Source organism: Corylus avellana, chromosome 7, assembly GCF_965113065.1.
Source record: "Corylus avellana chromosome 7, dhCorAvel1.hap1.2, whole genome shotgun sequence".
Taxonomy (NCBI): domain Eukaryota; kingdom Viridiplantae; phylum Streptophyta; class Magnoliopsida; order Fagales; family Betulaceae; genus Corylus; species Corylus avellana.
The window spans coordinates 17,197,700-17,216,974 of record NC_142496.1 but is presented as its reverse complement, the minus strand read 5'-3'; the positions used below and the strand labels follow the sequence as shown (position 1 = coordinate 17,216,974).

Below are 19,275 nucleotides of genomic sequence, written 5' to 3'. Positions count from 1 at the left end.
GAAAGAAAATATTAGGGCGGACAAATTATTATACGATTTTAGGTCTAATATTAACTTAACACTAAATTAATGGGTTATGGTCAAGATGTTTGATCAGTTTAATTAAATATGTTGGATTAAGGTTGATTTATTTAGTTTTATAAATATACTTCGACACGACCTGAATCTGACATACATTATGGCCAAGTCTCACTAGTGACTTCCACTTTATAAGACTTGGTCCCCAACCAATCGAGGTACCCCTTATGGATATAAAATTAGTAGGTTAAGATTAATAATTTGACTATTTTAATTAAATAATTCATTTTATAAGTAACTTATATAATTTTATATTCATATCTCGACACAATCCAAATTCGACGGAACACAAATTGTCACCTTAGAAGATATTACACGACATGGCTGAAGTGTCCATCGCAAAATACCCAAGTGTAGTTGAATTAAATCGAGCCTTAATCATCCTGATTCAGCACCTTAACCAATTGGATTAGCCAGTACCAGAGTGCTAGCCATGCAGCCGTGCTTGCTTTAAATGGATGTTTGGATGTGTGATTTTTCTATATTTTTTTTTTCAAACTTGTGAATATTGAGGAGAAAAAAGAATTTAAATTATGTTTGGACTTTGGATGGTTTACAAAAAATAAAATAAAATTTAAAATATAAATATAAATTATTACAAAAATAAAAAAGTAAAAACTTTTGGGGTGGTTTTGAACTACCCCCGAGGGGTGCCCCAAACTCTTAGGGGTGATCCGGCCACCACTTCTATATATATATAAAAAAAAATTTAATTTTCATTAATGATTATTTTAGTTGGGTTGAATTAAAAAAGAAAAAAAAAAGTAGGTGTTAAATAATAAAAATAAATAAATAAATAAATAAATAAAAAAAAAAAAAAAAAAAGGTGAGTTTAGTTGATTTGAGTAACGGCATCCAAACATCCAAGAACCAAAGCATCCAAAATGGGAGCGTTCATCGAATTGGCATGGTGGCATCAACCATAGTCTGAACACTATGACCCAAATCCCAAGCATTTGGGCTGGGCCTCATCTGTAAAGGGCCTTGTGCATGCAAATCTCCTTTCTTCTCTCTTTTTATTTTTTATATTTTTAGGAGATTAATGTTACACATTCTTACTTATACACTTTATTTTTATATTTTATGACTTTTAAAATTACCATTAAATTAAAATTTAATAGTGAGTTATTCCAAATTTAATAACGATTTTAAAAATTACATCAGAAAGTGTGAGAATAAGTCTATATAGCATTACTCTTTTGTAGAAAAGGACTTGTAACTTTTGTCTTAGTTGACTATTGAAATTTAATTTGCCAAAAAAAAAAAAAAAAAAAACTTCGCTTTAAACCTCCGAACTACCACGTAATTTGACAAACTCCCAAACTTTGAAAGCTCTCAATTTGGACCCCTGAACTTTCAATTGCAATCAATTTGAACCCCTTCGTCAATTTTTAATTTTTTGCCTTTAAAACACTATAAAAAGACAAAATTACCCTTTAATTTTCATTTTATTAAAAAAAAAAAAATTGAAAAAAAGGGTCACAAGTTGGCCCAACCAATGGTCACCTTGTATATATATATTCAAAATTTTTAATTTGAAATTAAGGGTAAATTTGAAATTTTATAATAAAATCAGGGGTATAAACGTCATTGTATCACTTTTAACGTCTAAAATTTGATGAAGAGGTTCAAATTGATTGCAATTGAAAGTTCAAAAATCCAAATTGAGAGGTTTCAAAGTTCCAAGGGTATGTCAAATCATGTGGTAGGTCAGGGGTCTAAAATAAAGTTCAAAAAACAAAAACAAAAAAAAAAACTTGATTCCATTTTCTTAAATAACCAACGGCAAAGCTAAGGGTTTGAAAAGAGACAAACGACTCCCCTAGTCCTGTTTAAAAATTTATTGTCCCAGTCGGTGGTGTCCGACAAAAATTTTGGAAAAAGTTTTATGCAGGTAGATTTTTAAATTTTTTTACATATTTTAATTGTATGAAATATATAATAATTCTATTGAGCCCAATTGAATTTTAAACAAGCTCGTGTCAAGGTAGATTTAATTAAAAAAATGCAAGGATATAACAGTGGGGGTATAAATATAATATAATAAGGCCAAAATTTTCCTCTAAACTGGGTTAAAGGAATTTCCTTCAACCTAATTTATAAAAGTGATATGTGTCCCTTTTTTTAATAACATGTAAGATGCATATGAGTTTTTAATAAAATTTATTCTAACTTTAATGGTATAACTAAATAATAGTTTGCCTCAATTTGTAATAGGTTTTCTGTTAAAGTGGTTGTTAGAAGTTAGAAATGTGTACCTAAATGTGGGCCCGATAAATATAAGCAACCCAGTTCTAAGTTAGGTCATTCTTGTAATTTCAATTCTAGAGACGCAGCTATTCTCGAATTCAGCTATTCCTTGTTCATCATATCTCATCAATATAGATTTACGTATTCAATTCTCATTTACCATCCAACCTTTCATATTCAACCATGATTTTCATTACAAATTCATATCCATTTCCATCTATATCTCAAATTACATATAGGAACTAGAAAATATGTTACAAAGGTATTGCCTTTTTTTTGAGAGATACACAGGTATTGCCTAAAGCAAAACCCTATAACTAAAATTAATGTTAATTTCTAATTAAAGTCCGGAATGTTTGGATTAGTTCAGTGAGTGTAACCTAGTCCCACACACCGTATTTTTATTTTTATTTTTATTTCCATTTGAAGCGGGAAGTGTTTGGATTATGCAATAGATCACAATCATAATAAATAACACAAAACAATCATACACGATAACACAAAAATTTACGTGATTTCTTCGATATGAGGTACATCCACGGCCGACGACAATCACACAAAAATTTACTAATCGAAGATGAAGTACAAAATTGTGGTGAAGAAAAATCACTCGAATTTTCAAAACCCAATAAACCTAATTTCACTTGCACACAAGACAATTTTTCTTTTACACAATTCTCAAGCCGTTAACACACAAAACAGAGCATGATAAAAGAAAAAGATTACAACTCTCCATGTACAAAAGCTGTCTTCATGCGGCTAGGCTCACTCTCTTATGCTACTTTTCTGTTTCTTTTCTATGTGGTAGCTTATGGACTGTTGTGCCTTATGCTTACAACAAAAGAAGGACCAAATATATAAGGTGCCAAGTCAGCTAAGAAAGATATGTCTTTCTCCTGAAACTAGGAAAGAGCAAAAAACCTATAGCTTGCTTACTTGATAGGATTGAAGCCACATTCTTACAGTTTGAATTGGTGCAGTGATTGCTACAAAACTACAAGCATTAGTGCGTACAATACAACTCCAAGAAGAATTGCTCCTAGCTAAGCTCTATCGTGTAATAAAAAAGAATTCAAAGATCCCAGAAGATGTTTCTATTTATTAGGCATGGAGAGAGATAATTTGGATGATAAAAGAGATTGATTCATTCAAATTTATATAACACTATGACCATCACTTGGTCCTCCGGAATCACAACTATTTTTGTAGTATTAACAAGTTCTTCATCCAAAATGTTCTCACACCTTTGATTAATTGAAGTAGCTAACTGTTAGCATGGATCATGAGTTTGTCAACTGGCTATTAATGAATGTACTCAACGGTGTCCAATTGACAATGAGATCCTGTTACCTGCAAAGGATATTTATGGGAGCATGTCACAACACTTGGTCCCAAACCCATGTATAATTAATCACCAGTTAATGCCCGTGGTCTATGCTCGATCGTAAACAGGGACATTCCAGCCTGTGAAATTGCTCTAGCAAATGACATATTCGCTGTCAGAGTTGGAGCATGCCAGTAATCACCAGTACCAAAAACAACCTTGTTCTTCAATGCCAGCTTTCTGGTAGTTGGGAGGCCCATCACTCGTTGCGAGGGACTATCAGGCACAACCCTGTTCCAATCCTCAAGCTTATCAGCTCAGAATACATGAAAATGATTTACTTGGTATGAACTGTATATTTACAGATAGAGGTTCAAAAAATTTGAAATAAATCATTTACTTTCTGTATAGATACAGTATGCGATTATATTTTTTTAGTGGAATAAAATGCAATTAATGGTAACTTTGGCTAGTTATGAGATAACTGGAAGTCCAAAGCCCATTGGAGCTAGGTTTTATTTTTTTCCTCAGGTCCCTCCTCAAGCTATTTATACCCCTTAACAAGGGCGGGCAAGCCACACTAAGTGATTTACTCTAAGGGGGCGTGTGGCTAGTTCCTAGGGAAGAGAAAAATCTGTTTTCTCCTACTACCTGCAAGCCTACACGCATACCAAGGATAATTACTAAGAAAGAGCCCACCCTATTGGCCTCACAATTTATTTGAGGAGAAGAAATAAGGAGTGGTCAATTCAGTTTAGTTTTTGAATATGCAACATCAAAGGTACATCTTTACTATGCATCAAAGGAATGATGCATAGTGCTTTCCAACAGATTAGACATAAATTTTGATAGGAGAACCTACGACTTAACATTTTATGGTTTGTCAAATGAATTTTCCAAGAACCGCTGAAACTAAACATCAGTACTGCTTTGTATCTAAATGTAACAAACAAGCCTTTTTGAACCCAAAAAAATATGAATTTATTTTATACTCAATAAACTGACTAGAGAAACAAAATGAGGGTACCAAGCAAATCAACGATGATCTCAAAATCAATAAAGTTGATTTTATAATCTGGATATATATCCTGTCAAAATTGTTACAGATCAAAGTGGTTCAGAAAAAAAAGAGTCAAGAAACTCACATCAGGCACTTCAGTAATTGATTGGCTCTGAACTTCTCATTAGGCCCTCCACACATTAATACTAACTCCTTGAACTCCGAATGAACACTTTCACATATTATGCCTCTCCTTCCAGCTATTACACTGCCCAGTTCCACATGAATTGGATTCTGGATTTCAGACATCACCTGACAAAAGGTGAAGACATGCTTAAGTCCAAGCGAACATGGATATACGTTAGGAGTATTGAAGAAGTATAAAACACACATAGATGAACAAACTTCATCTGTCAGCAACATAAACAACCATGGATGGTCTGTTATATGCAGCAAATTACTCAATAAAAGGGAAAAGAGAGGAAGGAGGGGTGTTTCAACACAATAATCGACTATATCTAACATTTAGGTATTGGAGGAAATGTCAAACAAACGTGTCCACAAAGGCTTACTGGTCCACCATTAATTGTTTGTGAAAATGTAGATTTTGTGGAGGGAAAGGCTCAGTTTTTTTTTTTTTTTCTTTTTTTCCTTCTTTTTGGTGCGTGAATGGGATCAATTTAGGCATCTAGGGCTGATTAATCAAAAGGATTGGGACACTGGGGAGGAATTAAACAAAGAAATGCTTCTGGAGCATAGTATGATTGTAGAATGCCTTGAAAGTTATAGGAAATAGCTAGAAAAGCTGCAAAGCGAACTTTTATCATAGGAAAGACTAGCAACAAATAAGTAGCTGACCCATGCCTGATGATGTGCTAATTTGCCACATCATGAAGCAGCATACCTATTATCATAAATGACCATATCAAGCATTCTGTTTACACACCACAAACTCAGAGAAGTGCAAGGAAAAGAGTTTCTCCATATTCATAATTACCAATGCTGCCCACACTTAAAAACAAGTGCTCCATTCATTAAAAAACCTTTTATTCAGACAACTAAAGTTAAAATTAATGTACTAGCCACACTCAAATTGGAATAAGTAGTGACAAGAGGTTGGTGCACTAAGACTCCTCACAACCTAGGTAGAAAAGCTTTTATCAAACTTCAAATCCTTTTAGTCACCCCTTTATTCAAAATGGCCTTTTTCTTTTTGGAAAAAATCCATACAACCCACATAGGCACTGCCCTCCAACTAACCATCCACTTTTCACCTTCCATGCCTTGACAATTATAACCGCACATCCTAATCCTAATCTGTACATTGACGTTAAACAGGTAATATGGCATGACATATGCTTCAATGCTAACTAACAAAATAAACCAAGATGCTAAATATCATAAGTTGATAAAGTAGCAGGGAGCACAAAACTTAAATAAATAATTTACCTGTCCAATGACAAATTACCTGTCCAATGACAAACTCAAAGTTGCCCTTAAAACGCTGCCTTAATTCACTCTCTGGAGTAGCCAAAAGTTTCTCAGTACCACCATTACTAATCCCTGACACAAGAGCAATCAAAGCCGTTGTATCAAAATTTATAAGATCACTTTCACCTAACACCACCCCTATATCAGAAGATCCCACATTCTTAAAATCTAAAGGGCAGAGTTTCATCCCCAAAATGAGTGAACAGAAAGAATCACCCACATTCCCCTCCAATTGCTCTTCAAAAATCCGAGGCATGACTGCAGCAACACTTGAGCCTTTGAGATCACATCCAGAACTTGAAACAGCATCACCAATATCATCAACCTTTATTTCAAGGACACATGCCTCTCGATACAATCTACCAAGCACATTTATCCACTCACCTTCCAAATCCTCGGAGAAGTCAAAATCGAAAACAGAAAACTGCAATGCAATCTCAGACGCCCCAAATTCTTCTCTGAGTTTCTCTTTAACTAAGTTTCCAAGTCCATTCGAGAAGAAAAGAATAATTGACGAAGGTTTCAATGATATCATAGACTGGGATGCAGCAAGGACTTCTTCAACTCGCAATTTCAAGCCCTTAGGCTTTTGGCATATATCCCAAGAAATGTACCTTGGGTTCCTATCGGAGACAATAATCCACACAGGTTTCCCATTGAGAGTACAAACTACATCAACATGGACACCTTTTGAACAAGAATTGGTTCTCCACCCATTCAAATCTGTAGGTGATAGAGGAATTGGCTTGCAAACTCGCGAAACTCCCGTTACAAAAGGCTGCTGTAGAATGTGAACAACTGCCTCGAGGTGCCCAATATTGACACTGTCCCCACATAACAAGAACGATCATATCTCTAATTCACTAAAATTTCTTTCAAGAAAAGCAGAAATGCAACTGCTGATTAAGACCAAGTACTTAACTATTTCAGTAGATGAAACAGATAATGAAACCGCCCTGGATTATTAAATGAAACTGCTAAATCAGAATATAATGCTGTCCCAAGAAACAATACAAGTAATTGATAGGCTAATTTGACATAGACCTTACACGTGAATATTCTAAACGCTCATTATCATTCAGACAGCATTAGAGATGGAGACAGTGACATTTACTTGGATAAATGGGTTTCTACAACACATAATTCATAAAAGAAATTACTAATAAAAAAAAAATAACTCATGTATGAAACAAAGAGAACCATTTTTGCCATCCGTTTTTTTTTTTTTTTTCCTGGGTTTTGTTTGATCTGCCATCCAATGGTGTAAAAGCAACCCAATAGTCATATTTGGTAGTTTAGTCTGAAATGAGCAAAATGGGTTTTATAGAGCAAATTGTATCCCTTGCAGCCAACAGAGAGTGGTAAAACTTTCTTGATGCAATATTGGGAGTTGGGGTAGGCTCACCTTAGGGGTGTGGTAGAGCAGCGGGAGAGGAAAGCGAGCTCCGAGTGAGCGAGTTTGAGGAGAGTGCGCCTGCATGAGCCGGTGAGGGTGGTGGACGCAGCGGGCAATCCCTCTATTCTACCAATCACGGCCCTGCATCTCTTCTTCGCCAATTCCACTTCCTCTGCAATCCCTTTTGCCTCCATCATTTGCCAACACTCGCTCTCCAACTATGACGAATTAAGTCATGATTTTAATAAACCATATTGGAAAGCTTTATACTTTCGTAACTTTCTACATACTTTGACACACATTTTCAACTTCTTATTTATTTTCTATTTTTTTACTATAAAAATTAAAAAATAAATAAAAAAAACTTCTTATTTATTGTTTGTTCAAAACTTCTTATTTATTTGAAAATGCCATATAAGTACCTCCTTTTTTTTTTTTTTTTTTTTTAACATGTTCCCAAGAGGTAACTCAATCAATTGGAATCATGCATAATGAAGTGAAGGTCACTAGTTCGAATCTCCATATATATATTTTTAAATAAAATATATATATTAATTAATTAATCACAAAAAATATATATATTTGGATTCATGTGCTCTTTTCTTCCCTTGAGTCGCATGACTAGGGCAAATGCTTGGTTGTTCTAGAATACCTATTGTTGTAAATTCTTTATCATAAAAATAAATAAATAATTACCTAGGTTTTAAAAGGTGATAAAATTGATATTTGTGCTTTATTAGCTATAACGGGTGTTGTTGGTGGAGCTGGGCTATGGTGGTGAGTCACTCAGTGGTAGGACACGTGTGAAGAGGAAGGGGAAGACTCTAGGGTGGTGTTTGGCAACCGGTTTGTTGCCCGCCTAGACACTGTTCAACATCTGGTTTCGTGCCTTGCAACACGTGACCCCCAAACATTGTTTGTAAAATTACCTTTTTACCCATTTATTTTCTTTTTCAGCCTACAAACTCTTCTCCGACACGCTTTCCCTCCGTCGCTCACCTCCTCTGTCAGAAAACCTTTCCCTCTCCCGCTCTCCCTCCCTTGCGCACCCTCTATGAGAAAGGGGAGAACTCCCTTTCCTTCGTTATAAAGGAGCAGAGCTTCTCTTCTGTAAATCAGAGTCCCAGCCAGGGCACAGGGAGGAAGAAGATTTGGGTATTCTTCTTTCCTTCTCTCTCATCCTTCCTTCAATTCATTTTTTTGAATCTCTCTCACTTTCACTCACACCCCTTGGTTCCCCTTCAACGCCCGAGTCCCTCTCCCCCTCAACAAGACAAAATTTCTCCCCTCTTCTTCAGTAATCACCAAAGGCAGGAGGAAACCAACAGGATTCAATTTGGCAACTACTATAGGTAATTTTTCTCTCTCTCACTCAAATCTTTTTTTCTTCCCTATTGGGCTTCAAATTTCAAAGTGTGTGATAACAATGATGAATTTGGTAGCTTTCTTTGAATGGGCATTCGAAGATAAAATCAAAATTTTGGTGAATTGTAAAAATTATATAGTAAAACCCGTAAACCCCCTTTTTCATGTCACGAATTGGTCTCAAATTTGTGTTGAAGTGTGGGTGTCAATTTTGAGGTCAAATTTTTGTTAAGAACTGATATAGGTATTTGTATTTGATTACTATTTGAAGAGTAACAATTGTATACGAATTGGGGATTTTGAAGGGGGAACCGTAAACCTATATATTGTATATCACGGTTTTGTCTCAATTGTGGAGTATTGATGTTAGCTTAGGATTCCATTTGTTGAGTGGGGTAACTAATATGGGATGCGATTAAAGGTTGTCTCCAATTGCAGGTAGAGCATTAATGTTAATTTTGGATTCTATTTTGTTATTAGATACTGATATGGTTGAGACTTTTAGAGTTACAGATGCTTAATGGATTTTATTGGGAATTAATTAACATTCAATAGGGAATGCAATCGGTTGTTTAAACTTCTTGTGGGTTGTTTGATGTTTTTAGAAAGTGTACAAGTTGCATGAATTGACCTTTGATTGATTAGGTGCTGGATTTCCTTGCATGTTGTTTTCAAGTTAAATTTTGATGTTTGGAAGTTGGAAGCTTGTTACCACACGGCTTTAAGATGATTTGATGATTGTTTGTTTAGAGAATGTGAATTTATATATTCGGGTAGCATAAATTTCATGAAGCTAACTTCATGTATACATTCGGACAACCTATGGATTGGTTAGATTTTGTAAATTTATATTGTATTGTTTTGAAATTTGAAAGGGATGGTGTTGCGGTCTTGAAACAATTAAATTATTATAAAGTAGGAATAAGTTTTATATTAAAATAGTGTAGAGTTTTGATGGAATACTGATAGCATGAATTGTGAAAAAGTTCAGCCAAGTATACAAGTTGCTCACAAGCTTAAAGCTCTTTTTTCTTTTTTTCTTTTTTTCTTTTTTTAAGAAAACAACCAATTTAATGGAGGCTAGGCAAAAATACATAATCACTTTGCATTTAAGGACCAAGTTCTTATCTTTAAAGACTTCCAAACCAAATGGAAGATTTTTGAGGTGATTGGCAAGCCAACGTTAGAGTAGCAGATTCTGTTGTAATATGAGACAAATGATAAGATGTAATGACTTGTGGAAAGACATTATTAGTTGGTAGCATGGATTGATTTTCGATCTAAATGGAAAATTTAAAGTAGCTATTGGATTATGATGTGGACTTTAGGTTTTTAAGTAGCTCTATGAACATCTCCTCTTTAGTTCTTTAGCAATTGAAACTGTTCTTCACTTCTTATCCTAACCCATTCAAATTTCTTTCAGAAGGACTTCCAAAAAGTAATCTTGTTTGTGCCCCTTCTGCCAATCAATCCAATAAATTTTGTTGGATAAGTCATGAAAACTCGACCTTTGAAGGTGGTCTAAACAAAATTTCGATATATTAGTTTTTAGTGGGGAAAAGAAGAACAAACATAAACACTAATGTTAATTCAGAACAAAGCAAAACTCCTTCTCCAAAAAATAAATGAAAAAAAAAAAAAATCCTCTTAAAAAGAGTTATCAAACACTACTTGTATAAAAACACCTCTAAAAAAGAGTTATCAAACACCACTTGTGTCTTTTTCAATAACTACACAGTTCCAATGTACCCCAAGAGTTAATTCTTTAATGGTTAAAGACTGTGTTTTTATTTAACTCCTTGAATTCTTTAGTAATACTAAGATGGATATTGATTCTTTCAAAATATAACAGATCATTTATGTTGCCCCTTCACAACCGTCACAGGGTTAATTATGTCTGCAAATAGTGAAGCGTCGAGTGGCCATCCATTATGTCGCTGTGGAGTTGTTGCCTTCGTAAGGTATTCCTGGACAAATGATAATTACAGTAGAAAGTGGTATGGGTGCGAAAAGTATAAGGTATTGTGTGACATTTATTTTCCATGTCTAACTTTTTGAACCAATTTTATTTGGTTTTGTATAATTTTGACTTTTCTTCCAAATATTGTATGTTGTAGCAAGTTGGTGATTGTGGCTTCTTTCATTGGGCCAACAACGAGATGACATTTTACGAAAAATAATAATAATGCAATGCTTGAAGAACATTGAAGAGCAAACTCAGTCAGAAGTTGGTAGACTTGAGAAATTGTTGGCTACTGAACAAGCACAGTATAGAGTACATCTGGAAAACATGTTGCAGTCTAGGGATGAGATGTGAAAATCTATGGTAGTGAATAACCAGTCTAGAGAAAATAATTTTTAGTTAAAGCAAAAGACGTATTAGACTGTTTTGACTTTGATGATCTTGCTGGTTCTCCTTTATGTTGGCGGTTACAACGGATCTAGTAGTAACAAGTTGATGTTAAAATGAACTCCTTCCCTCTATTTGCAGATACTTAACCGCTGTAATTTATATTTTTTTATGTTTTGTATTAATTGTGCTAGTCCTTTGACCCAAGCATTGTTAAATTTCTTGATTGGCATCGGTGGAATTTTTTTGATAGCACTGTCTACTTAGATGCAAAGGTACATATATGATCCTATGCTTAGCGACTTGGATTAAATAAACAAGTTTGGTTAAGATATAGATTAGATGGTCCTAAACCTTAAAAAAAAAAAAAAAAAAAAAAACTATTTTTTTTTTTTTAAAAAAAAAGGGAGAAACCTAACATAGTTAACATAAATTACTCCTCATTTGTGGTTTTCCACATGTGAAATGTCATTGCCTCTCGGACTATAATCATCATTTCCTAGCTTTCAGGGGTTTGGTTCGGTGGTTGTCCATGCGCTACGTATGAAACAATTGTCATGGAATGCAATTGCGCTACATCGATCCAATCTTGCCCGTAATGCTTCTTTAGGGAAACACGAAATAGTGGATCATCAGCACCGCAGTCTTTGCGAATGAAGTTGTGTACCGCGCAACATGCGACCACAAATAGTCGATGATTCTCAATCGGATATGGATGCATATTGTCGAAGATAGGGAATCGGGCTTTTCATATTTCAAAATTTCTTTCACAGCTAATCGTAATGAGGAAATGCCTATAATTAAACAGTTCTACTGCATTCTTCAGACGAGGTCGACCATGGCGAAAATCTTGTAAATAATATTGCTCGTTGCGATGTGAGGGTAAAAAGCACTTGTAGCATCCGTAGGCTAAGTCAACCAAGTAAAAGTAGTTTGAAGATAAGCAAGTACAACATTATATCACATAGGGTTCCAATATAAATAATGAATTGTATACGTATTATAAGTCCCTAAACCCGAAACATAGACATGTCTCCGTATAGTACCTTCGACCGGCATGGAAAAAGGAGCGGTGGTATTGTGGATGCACTTCAGGAAAATTCGCGAGTCATGAGTGCTGCCCACCCAACCAGCATAAACGTATATGAAGTAAAGGTCGAAGTCAGTGACGCACATGACATTCTATGTTATTGTGGACTTCCTGCTTCTATAGGGCACAATGTTCTCACTTTCAACGCATGCTTTAATGTAGGTGCTATCAATTGCTCCAATGCAGTTCTGGTTACAACAGTATTACCAAAAATTGATCAGATATATGACACAAAAGACAAAACTTATATGCCATTAGTGATTGTGAAGTAATGCGATATGTTATACTATGGCGTACCACAAACTATGGATAGTAGCGACTATTTCATGCGACATATAGATGAGGCATCTCTATCGCAACTGGACATATAATAGTTTTCCCAAGCATGCACAACGCTATAGCTGTCTGATTAACGTAAACGCTTATCGTGTGCAATGATCGCTATAGCCTATCCGCTACCGTCCGTTGTGTGTGGCTCTGTGCCATTAGTAGGCAAAATGCCGCAACTTGCTCTGTGATCTTAACATACCGGCTGCTTTGTAAAAAATCATTGTGTTTCAGTGTGTTGCACAGTTTCAAGAAAGTCTTGGGCAACATACGAAATTGCTTATAGCATGTATTTGGGTTCGAATTGATAAACACCCAGTGTATCCACATCGCGCTAGTCAGCTTAGAAGTCTTCTGTGGAATGCAAACCCTTACACATGGGTGCATTAAATGGTAGTAGCATTCTTCCACAATCATTGCCATGTGCACTAGTAAACTCTCTAGCTCCAATCGTATACCATCAAAATTACACTCATCGTCGTCGTCTGTGTCGGATGCATCCGAATCGGGCAATTCATCGATATTGTCCGCCCAATGACGTGCATTACCAATGTTAGCATTAAACGGGCCAGCTGCACACATGTCAACAGGCCTACATTCAAATGAGATGAATAACGTCACATTCTAGACATAGCATTCATAAACGTCATCAGGAACCTATTCAGTCTATATTAATAACATGCAACCAGATAATTAAAAGTAGAAAGTAAAACTATGTTCATAACATTAAGCATTAATGTTAAAAGGTTCCCCTATTCCATTATAAGCATCCCTAACATAGTACCAAATTGTGCCTGACATAATGCAATCAAACTAACTTAAGCGGTTAGAATAGTAAAGTAGTCATTGGAAACAATCATACAATACAACATAAAACATTAGTTTCAATTGTCTTTTTTTGGATCCACATTGTCTAGCCACTCACGTACACTGTCGTCATTCATTTTTAACAATATCCTTGCCCAAGTCGGATCGTTGACCATCATGTATGCTTTGACATTTTTTCATGGACAATGACATTTCAACTGCCAACACATTGATACGGTACATGATGTCTTCCTCAGGATACTGTCTGGGGCCCGGGGGGGGAGGGGGGCTTATAAGACATATCATCATCAGGTGAATGGCCATCGCTAAGTTTGCACCTCCGATCTCAAGAAATCAAATGAGCTGTGCATCTCCGAATAAATTTGTTCACCCTTGGATGAACGCTTGCTAGACTGCGATACTTGTAAATGAGAACCTTCCCTCTTCAACTTCCCTTTTCCTTTTCCTTTTGCCTTGTGAGTTGACCCACACTAGGGCTCAGTCAGGTCTATGATCGCCACAAGGTTGTTGAGATGGATGTCATTATCTTCACAATCGCTGCCCGGGGGTGATTGTGTGCCGGCATACCTCCACTTTCCAGTGGATGTTGAGCCCTCAAAGATGTAGCATAGGTGCTTAAAGTTCACCGGAGGGCCATTTCGGAATTTGTAGTACTTGTTCAGGCTCTTTGTCTGTGAAGGAAGAGCAAACAAACGAAAAATGACACAACGGAAAACATAGACGGTCAATAAGTACGTCAACTCGCATAAATAAGGAAATATTAAACATAATAGTCATGGCATACCAGTTGGAGGTGTTCCCATTGTTCCGGAGTTCCCGTGACTGTCCCCAAATCATCATCCCACCCACAGCCAGTACCTGCTTTATCTCTGACAAATTTCGAGAAGTTCACGTATTATTCTCTTTCGTAATCAGCAACGCTAAACATTTGTTGGTATTACCAGGTAGTTTTCATGCATTCAAATTATCGCCCATTTCACGCAAAATCACAAATAAAAACCCAAACGAAAGAAGAGCCAGATGTTCAATTCCTTTCTTTCTCTAATTTTCTTTAATTAGTCAGTCTAACCAAACAAGGCAAAATATATATGCAGTACACAAGCCAAAAATCTATATGCAGTACCTTCGATCATGATCTTGTGCGTGGAGCCGTGGCTGGAGGTCTTGCCCACCAAGACTGGCGTCTGGCTACACCGACAGAATGCAATGTGGATGGGTGCATGGGTGCTGGGGTTTTTTGTGCAGAATCGGGCTGTAAGGGATAGCTAGGCAGATTCAGTTGACAGTGAAGAATGGAGCATAGAGAGGACGCCCGTGTCGGTGCTTTGGGGAATTTCAGGGAAAAAAACTCAAAAAGTGAAGGATGGGGCGCAAGGGAGGACGCCTGGCTCGGTGGGCAAGGGGATTTTCAAGCAAAAAGTGGCGGATGCTAGCGTGGTGGGTGGGGGGAGGGGATTTTCAAGGAAAAAAAAAAAGAAGTGAAGGATGGAGAAGCAGGGGCAATACTCGCACCGGGGGGGGGGGGGGGGGGGGGGGGGGGACTTCGGTGGGCAAGGGGATTTTCAAGGAAAAAAATCAAAAAGTGAAGGATGGAGAAGCAGGGGGCAATACTCGCGCAGGGGGGAGGGGACGCTTGTTTCGGTAGGCAAGGGGATTTTCAAGGAAAAAAAATTTCAAGTTAAAGTGAAGAACGGAGAAGCAAGGGGCAATACTCGCGCGGGTGGGGACGTTTGGTTCGGTGGGCAAGGGGATTTTCAAGGAAAAAAAATAAAGAGGTGAAGGATGGAGAAGCAGGGGGCAATATGGTCAAAAGTGGGTGAAATTTTGAGGTTGAAAGATCAAACTTGATGGTCAACTGGTCAAATTGTGCACAGTATCTGGGACAACCCGGTTGCCAAACTGACCCTAGAATATTGCTCTGCACAGCTAGCATCCATTATCATTTAAATGCTTTATTTTATTTACCTTGTCATTTTACTTTGTATTTACGTTTTGTGTTCACGCTGCTGTGTTTGTAATATTCCCTCAAGCTATCGTTTGTTAGCTTGTGTGAATAGGTGGAATTCTATTAGAAAGGATTCTAACAAAATGCTGGATATAAGGGCTAGGCTAGAGGGGTAGAAGAGCAGATTTGGGAATATTTGTATTTCCTGAGTCTATGGAGAGTAGCTCTCTCGAAGAAGCTTATCTTTAATGTTATTGCACCGTGTTTTTCTCCATTATCATCTTCAACCTTCCTTCATTTTGCCATAATATCCCCTGTAAATCTGCACTGCCAGTAAACACCCCTTACATTTGGTATCAAAGCCCTCCGTTCCTCCCTTCATTTGCTTCCATACCACCAATTTTTTTTTTTCTCCATGGCTGACGGCACTCATTTAGCTCAAATATTAGACTTGGTGAAGGAATGCCAAGATAGCTGGACTCAGCAGCAAGTTGTCAATGACACCATGAATGGGAAACTTAATAAGCTCACTAAGATGATTCGTACTGTATTGGCAAACCAGACTAATCAACCCCTTGAGCCCCGACCAGACAGATGACATGAACCACCTCGCAGACACGCACGACAAGAGAGGCGTGTCCATGACAATGATCGTAGGGAAGAAAGAGATGAGAGATGGTTCCAGGAGGATGAAGATAACGATAATTTCAGAGACAAACAGATTTGTACCAGGGGTATTCGCCTTAATTTTCCTCGCTTTAATGGTGAAGATCCCGTAGGCTGGTCTTATAAGGTTAACCAGTTTTTTGACTACTACCAGACTCCTCTGTACCAGCGCCTTCGAATCACCTCCTTTCACACGGAAGGTGAGGCATTGGTTTGGTTCCAGGTCTCAGATAAACAGGTCAGTTCCCTACTTGGAATATTTTTCTTCAAGCTCTGCTCACTCGATTTGGTCCAACATATGACTATCCCATGGAGTCCATGGTCAAGCTTCGACAGACCTCTACGGTGGCAAAATATACAGTCCAGTTTGAGTCTCTCTCTAATAGCCTCCGTGGACTCTTCAATGCATATAAACTGAGTTGCTATCTTAGTGGTCTTAAAGATGAGGTTCGTCTTCCCTTGAGGATGTTGGCACCTTGCACTCTAGTAGCAGCCTTTGGCTTGGCTAAGTTGCAAGAGGAGTATCTGTCCAGCTCCCGCAGAACCTTTAAACCTCAAGGTTCTTCCTTTTCCTATAGTCGGCAACAATGGGGACCGCCTGGAGCTTCTTCCAGCCAACATGGGGGGTCTCAGATGTCTCAATACTCCTCTACATCCAAAGCTTCAACTCTGGTACCTGTTCAAAAAATTTCACCAGCTCAAATGCGCGAATGAAGAGAGAAGGGCTTATGTTACAAATGCGAAGAAAAGTGGAGTCACACTCACAAATGTAAGGCCCCTAAACTCTATCTTTTGCATGGAACTGAATTATCTGTTGATGACAAGAACGAGGAAATTTTCTATGTTACCTCTGATAAGGTAGAACCTTTGTCGGAACCTATAATTCATGAGATGTTAGAACCTGAAATTTCGTTAAATGCTATATGTGGCTTATTGAACCCTAATACTATGCGAGTAGTGGGGGTCATTAAAAATCAGAGGGTTATGATTTTAATCGATTCGGGCAGCACTCATAATTTTATCGATACATATGTGTTCAACAAGGTTTCTTTGGATTTAATTCTACCACACAATCTACAAGTGAGAGTAACGAATGGGGCAACAATCTTGAGTGAGGGTATGTGTAAATCTGTTTCTCTAAGGGTGCAAGGTCATTCCATTACTACAGATTTTTACCTTATTCCATTGGGAGGTTGTGACATTGTATTGGAAGTGGAATGGTTAACAACCCTAGGTCCTGTATTGTGGGATTTCTCTCGCATGACAATGCAATTTGGTCAAGGTCCTAACCTCACACTGTTCAAGGGTTTACACCCTACGAGTTTGACTATGGAAGATGGCCACCAATTTCTAAGGTCCTCTAATTCTGAGAATAAAGGGTTCTTCTTACAACTTTTGACTCAAGTAGTGGGCTCTGACATTCCAGATTGCCCTGTTCAGATCAGGGAATTATTGGAAGGGTTTAAGAAGGTTTTTGAGGAACCTAAGGAGTTACCAACACCTAGAAGTTAAGACCATCAAATCCAACTTAAGGGGACACAACCTATTAGTGTAAGACCCTATAGGTACCCTTACTTCCAGAAGTCAGAAATTGAAAAGATTGTGAAAGAACTCTTGCAGACAGGGGTTATTCGACCTAGCCAAAGTCATTTTTCCTCCCCGGTCTTGTTGGTTCATAAGGCGGATGGAAGTTGGCATATGTGTGTCGACTATAGGGCTTTAAATCAGGACACCATCAAGGATAAATATCCTATTCCCGTCATCGATGAGCTGCTGGATGAGCTCTTTGGAGCTCAAATTTTTTCTAAGCTGGATTTGCGATCTGGGTATCACCAAATACGAGTTCAACCGGAGGATGTGCCTAAAGAAGCATTTCGGACTCATGAAGGGCACTATGAATTTCTTGTCATGCCCTTCGGTCTCACCAATGCACCCTCAACATTCCAAAGTTTGATGAATGACCTATTCAAGCCTTTCCTAGGAAAATTTTTCTTGGTTTTCTTCGATGACATATTGGTCTATAGTAAGTCATTGGAAGAGCACCTAACACACTTGGAAACAGTTTTGGGTGTATTACAAACTAACAATCTGTTTGCTAAGGCTTCTAAATGCAGGTTCGGCATCTCGGAGATTGACTACTTGGGTCATTTGATATCCAGCCAAGGTGTACGGGCTGACCCATCTATGCTTGACTCTATGCTGCAATGGCCACTTCCTCATTCCATCAAGTCCCTACGAGGATTTTTGGAATTGACGGGCTACTACAAGAAGTTCATTCGGGGTTATAGGGTGATAGCTACCCCTCTCACAGATCTCCTCAAGATGAATTCTTTTTCCTGGACCCCCTCGGCTACTACAGCATTTAATAAACTCAAGGAGGCTGTCACAAGTCCTTCGGTATTGCAACTCCCGGATTTCACTCAAACCTTCACTATTGAGTGCGAGGCATGTGGTATAGGCCTAGGGGTAGTTTTGATGCAGGGTGGGTATCCTATAGCTTTCTTTAGTAAGGCTTTGAAAGGGCAGGCTTTGTATTTCTCCACATATGAAAAAGAACTCCTTTCATTGATCTCGGCTATCCAAAAGTGGCGTCCTTACTTACTCGGACAGTCCTTCAAGGTGAAGACCGATCAGCAAGCACTCAAATTTCCCTTGGAGCAGAAAGTAGGTACAACTTCCCAACATAAGTGGTTTTGTAAGCTCTTAGGGTATGACTTTGTGATAGAGTATAAGAAGGGGAAAGAGAACTTGGTGGCTAATGCCTTATCAAGGAGGTTTGAAGAGACAAGCAAAGAGAGGAATTATCCATTTCCCTCATCTCCTTTCCAACTCCATCTTGTGTTGCTGAATTGAAGGAATCTTATTCACAAGATCATGAGACAAAGGCCTTACTCATTGCCTTACAACAGGGCAACTCTGCGCCTAAAGGTTACTCCTTACAACAAGGGCTGATTTTGAGGAAGGGGAGGTTGTGGATTGTTAAAAGTTCTCCATTCCAACTACAACTCCTTAACTACATTCACTCTAATCCCACGGCTAGCCATTCTGGTTACCACAAGACTGTTCAAAGAGCCAAGATGGATTTTTATTGGAAGGGTATGCAGAAGGACATCGAGAAGGTAGTCAAGGAATGTGAGGTATGCTAAGTCAACAAACATGAGACAA

The 19,275-nt window shown here is 37.7% G+C and overlaps 1 protein-coding gene across 1 annotated transcript; it reads right to left on the bottom strand.

Annotated features, from left to right (window-relative positions):
- Positions 1-2,985: 2,985 nt before the first annotated feature.
- On the bottom strand, positions 2,986-7,760 carry LOC132183600 (uncharacterized). The gene is made up of 4 exons (XM_059596954.2): positions 7,549-7,760; positions 6,121-6,967; positions 4,798-4,964; positions 2,986-3,943 (listed from the first exon to the last, which is right to left on the bottom strand). The coding sequence occupies exons 1-4, from the start codon at positions 7,734-7,736 to the stop codon at positions 3,736-3,738; spliced, it is 1,410 nt and encodes a 469-aa protein (XP_059452937.2). The 5' UTR covers positions 7,737-7,760; the 3' UTR covers positions 2,986-3,735.
- Between the last annotated feature and the right edge of the window lie 11,515 nt (positions 7,761-19,275).

Coding starts and splice junctions, on each gene's coding strand:
- LOC132183600 (XM_059596954.2), bottom strand. CDS start 7,736: ATGATGGAGGCAAAAGGGATTGCAGAGGAAGTGGAATTGGCGAAGAAG. Junction 6,968..7,548: donor TGCTCTACCACACCCCTAAG/GTGAGCCTACCC, acceptor ATGTGGGGACAG/TGTCAATATTGGGCACCTCG. Junction 4,965..6,120: donor TTGAGTTTGTCATTGGACAG/GTAATTTGTCAT, acceptor ACCTTTTGTCAG/GTGATGTCTGAAATCCAGAA.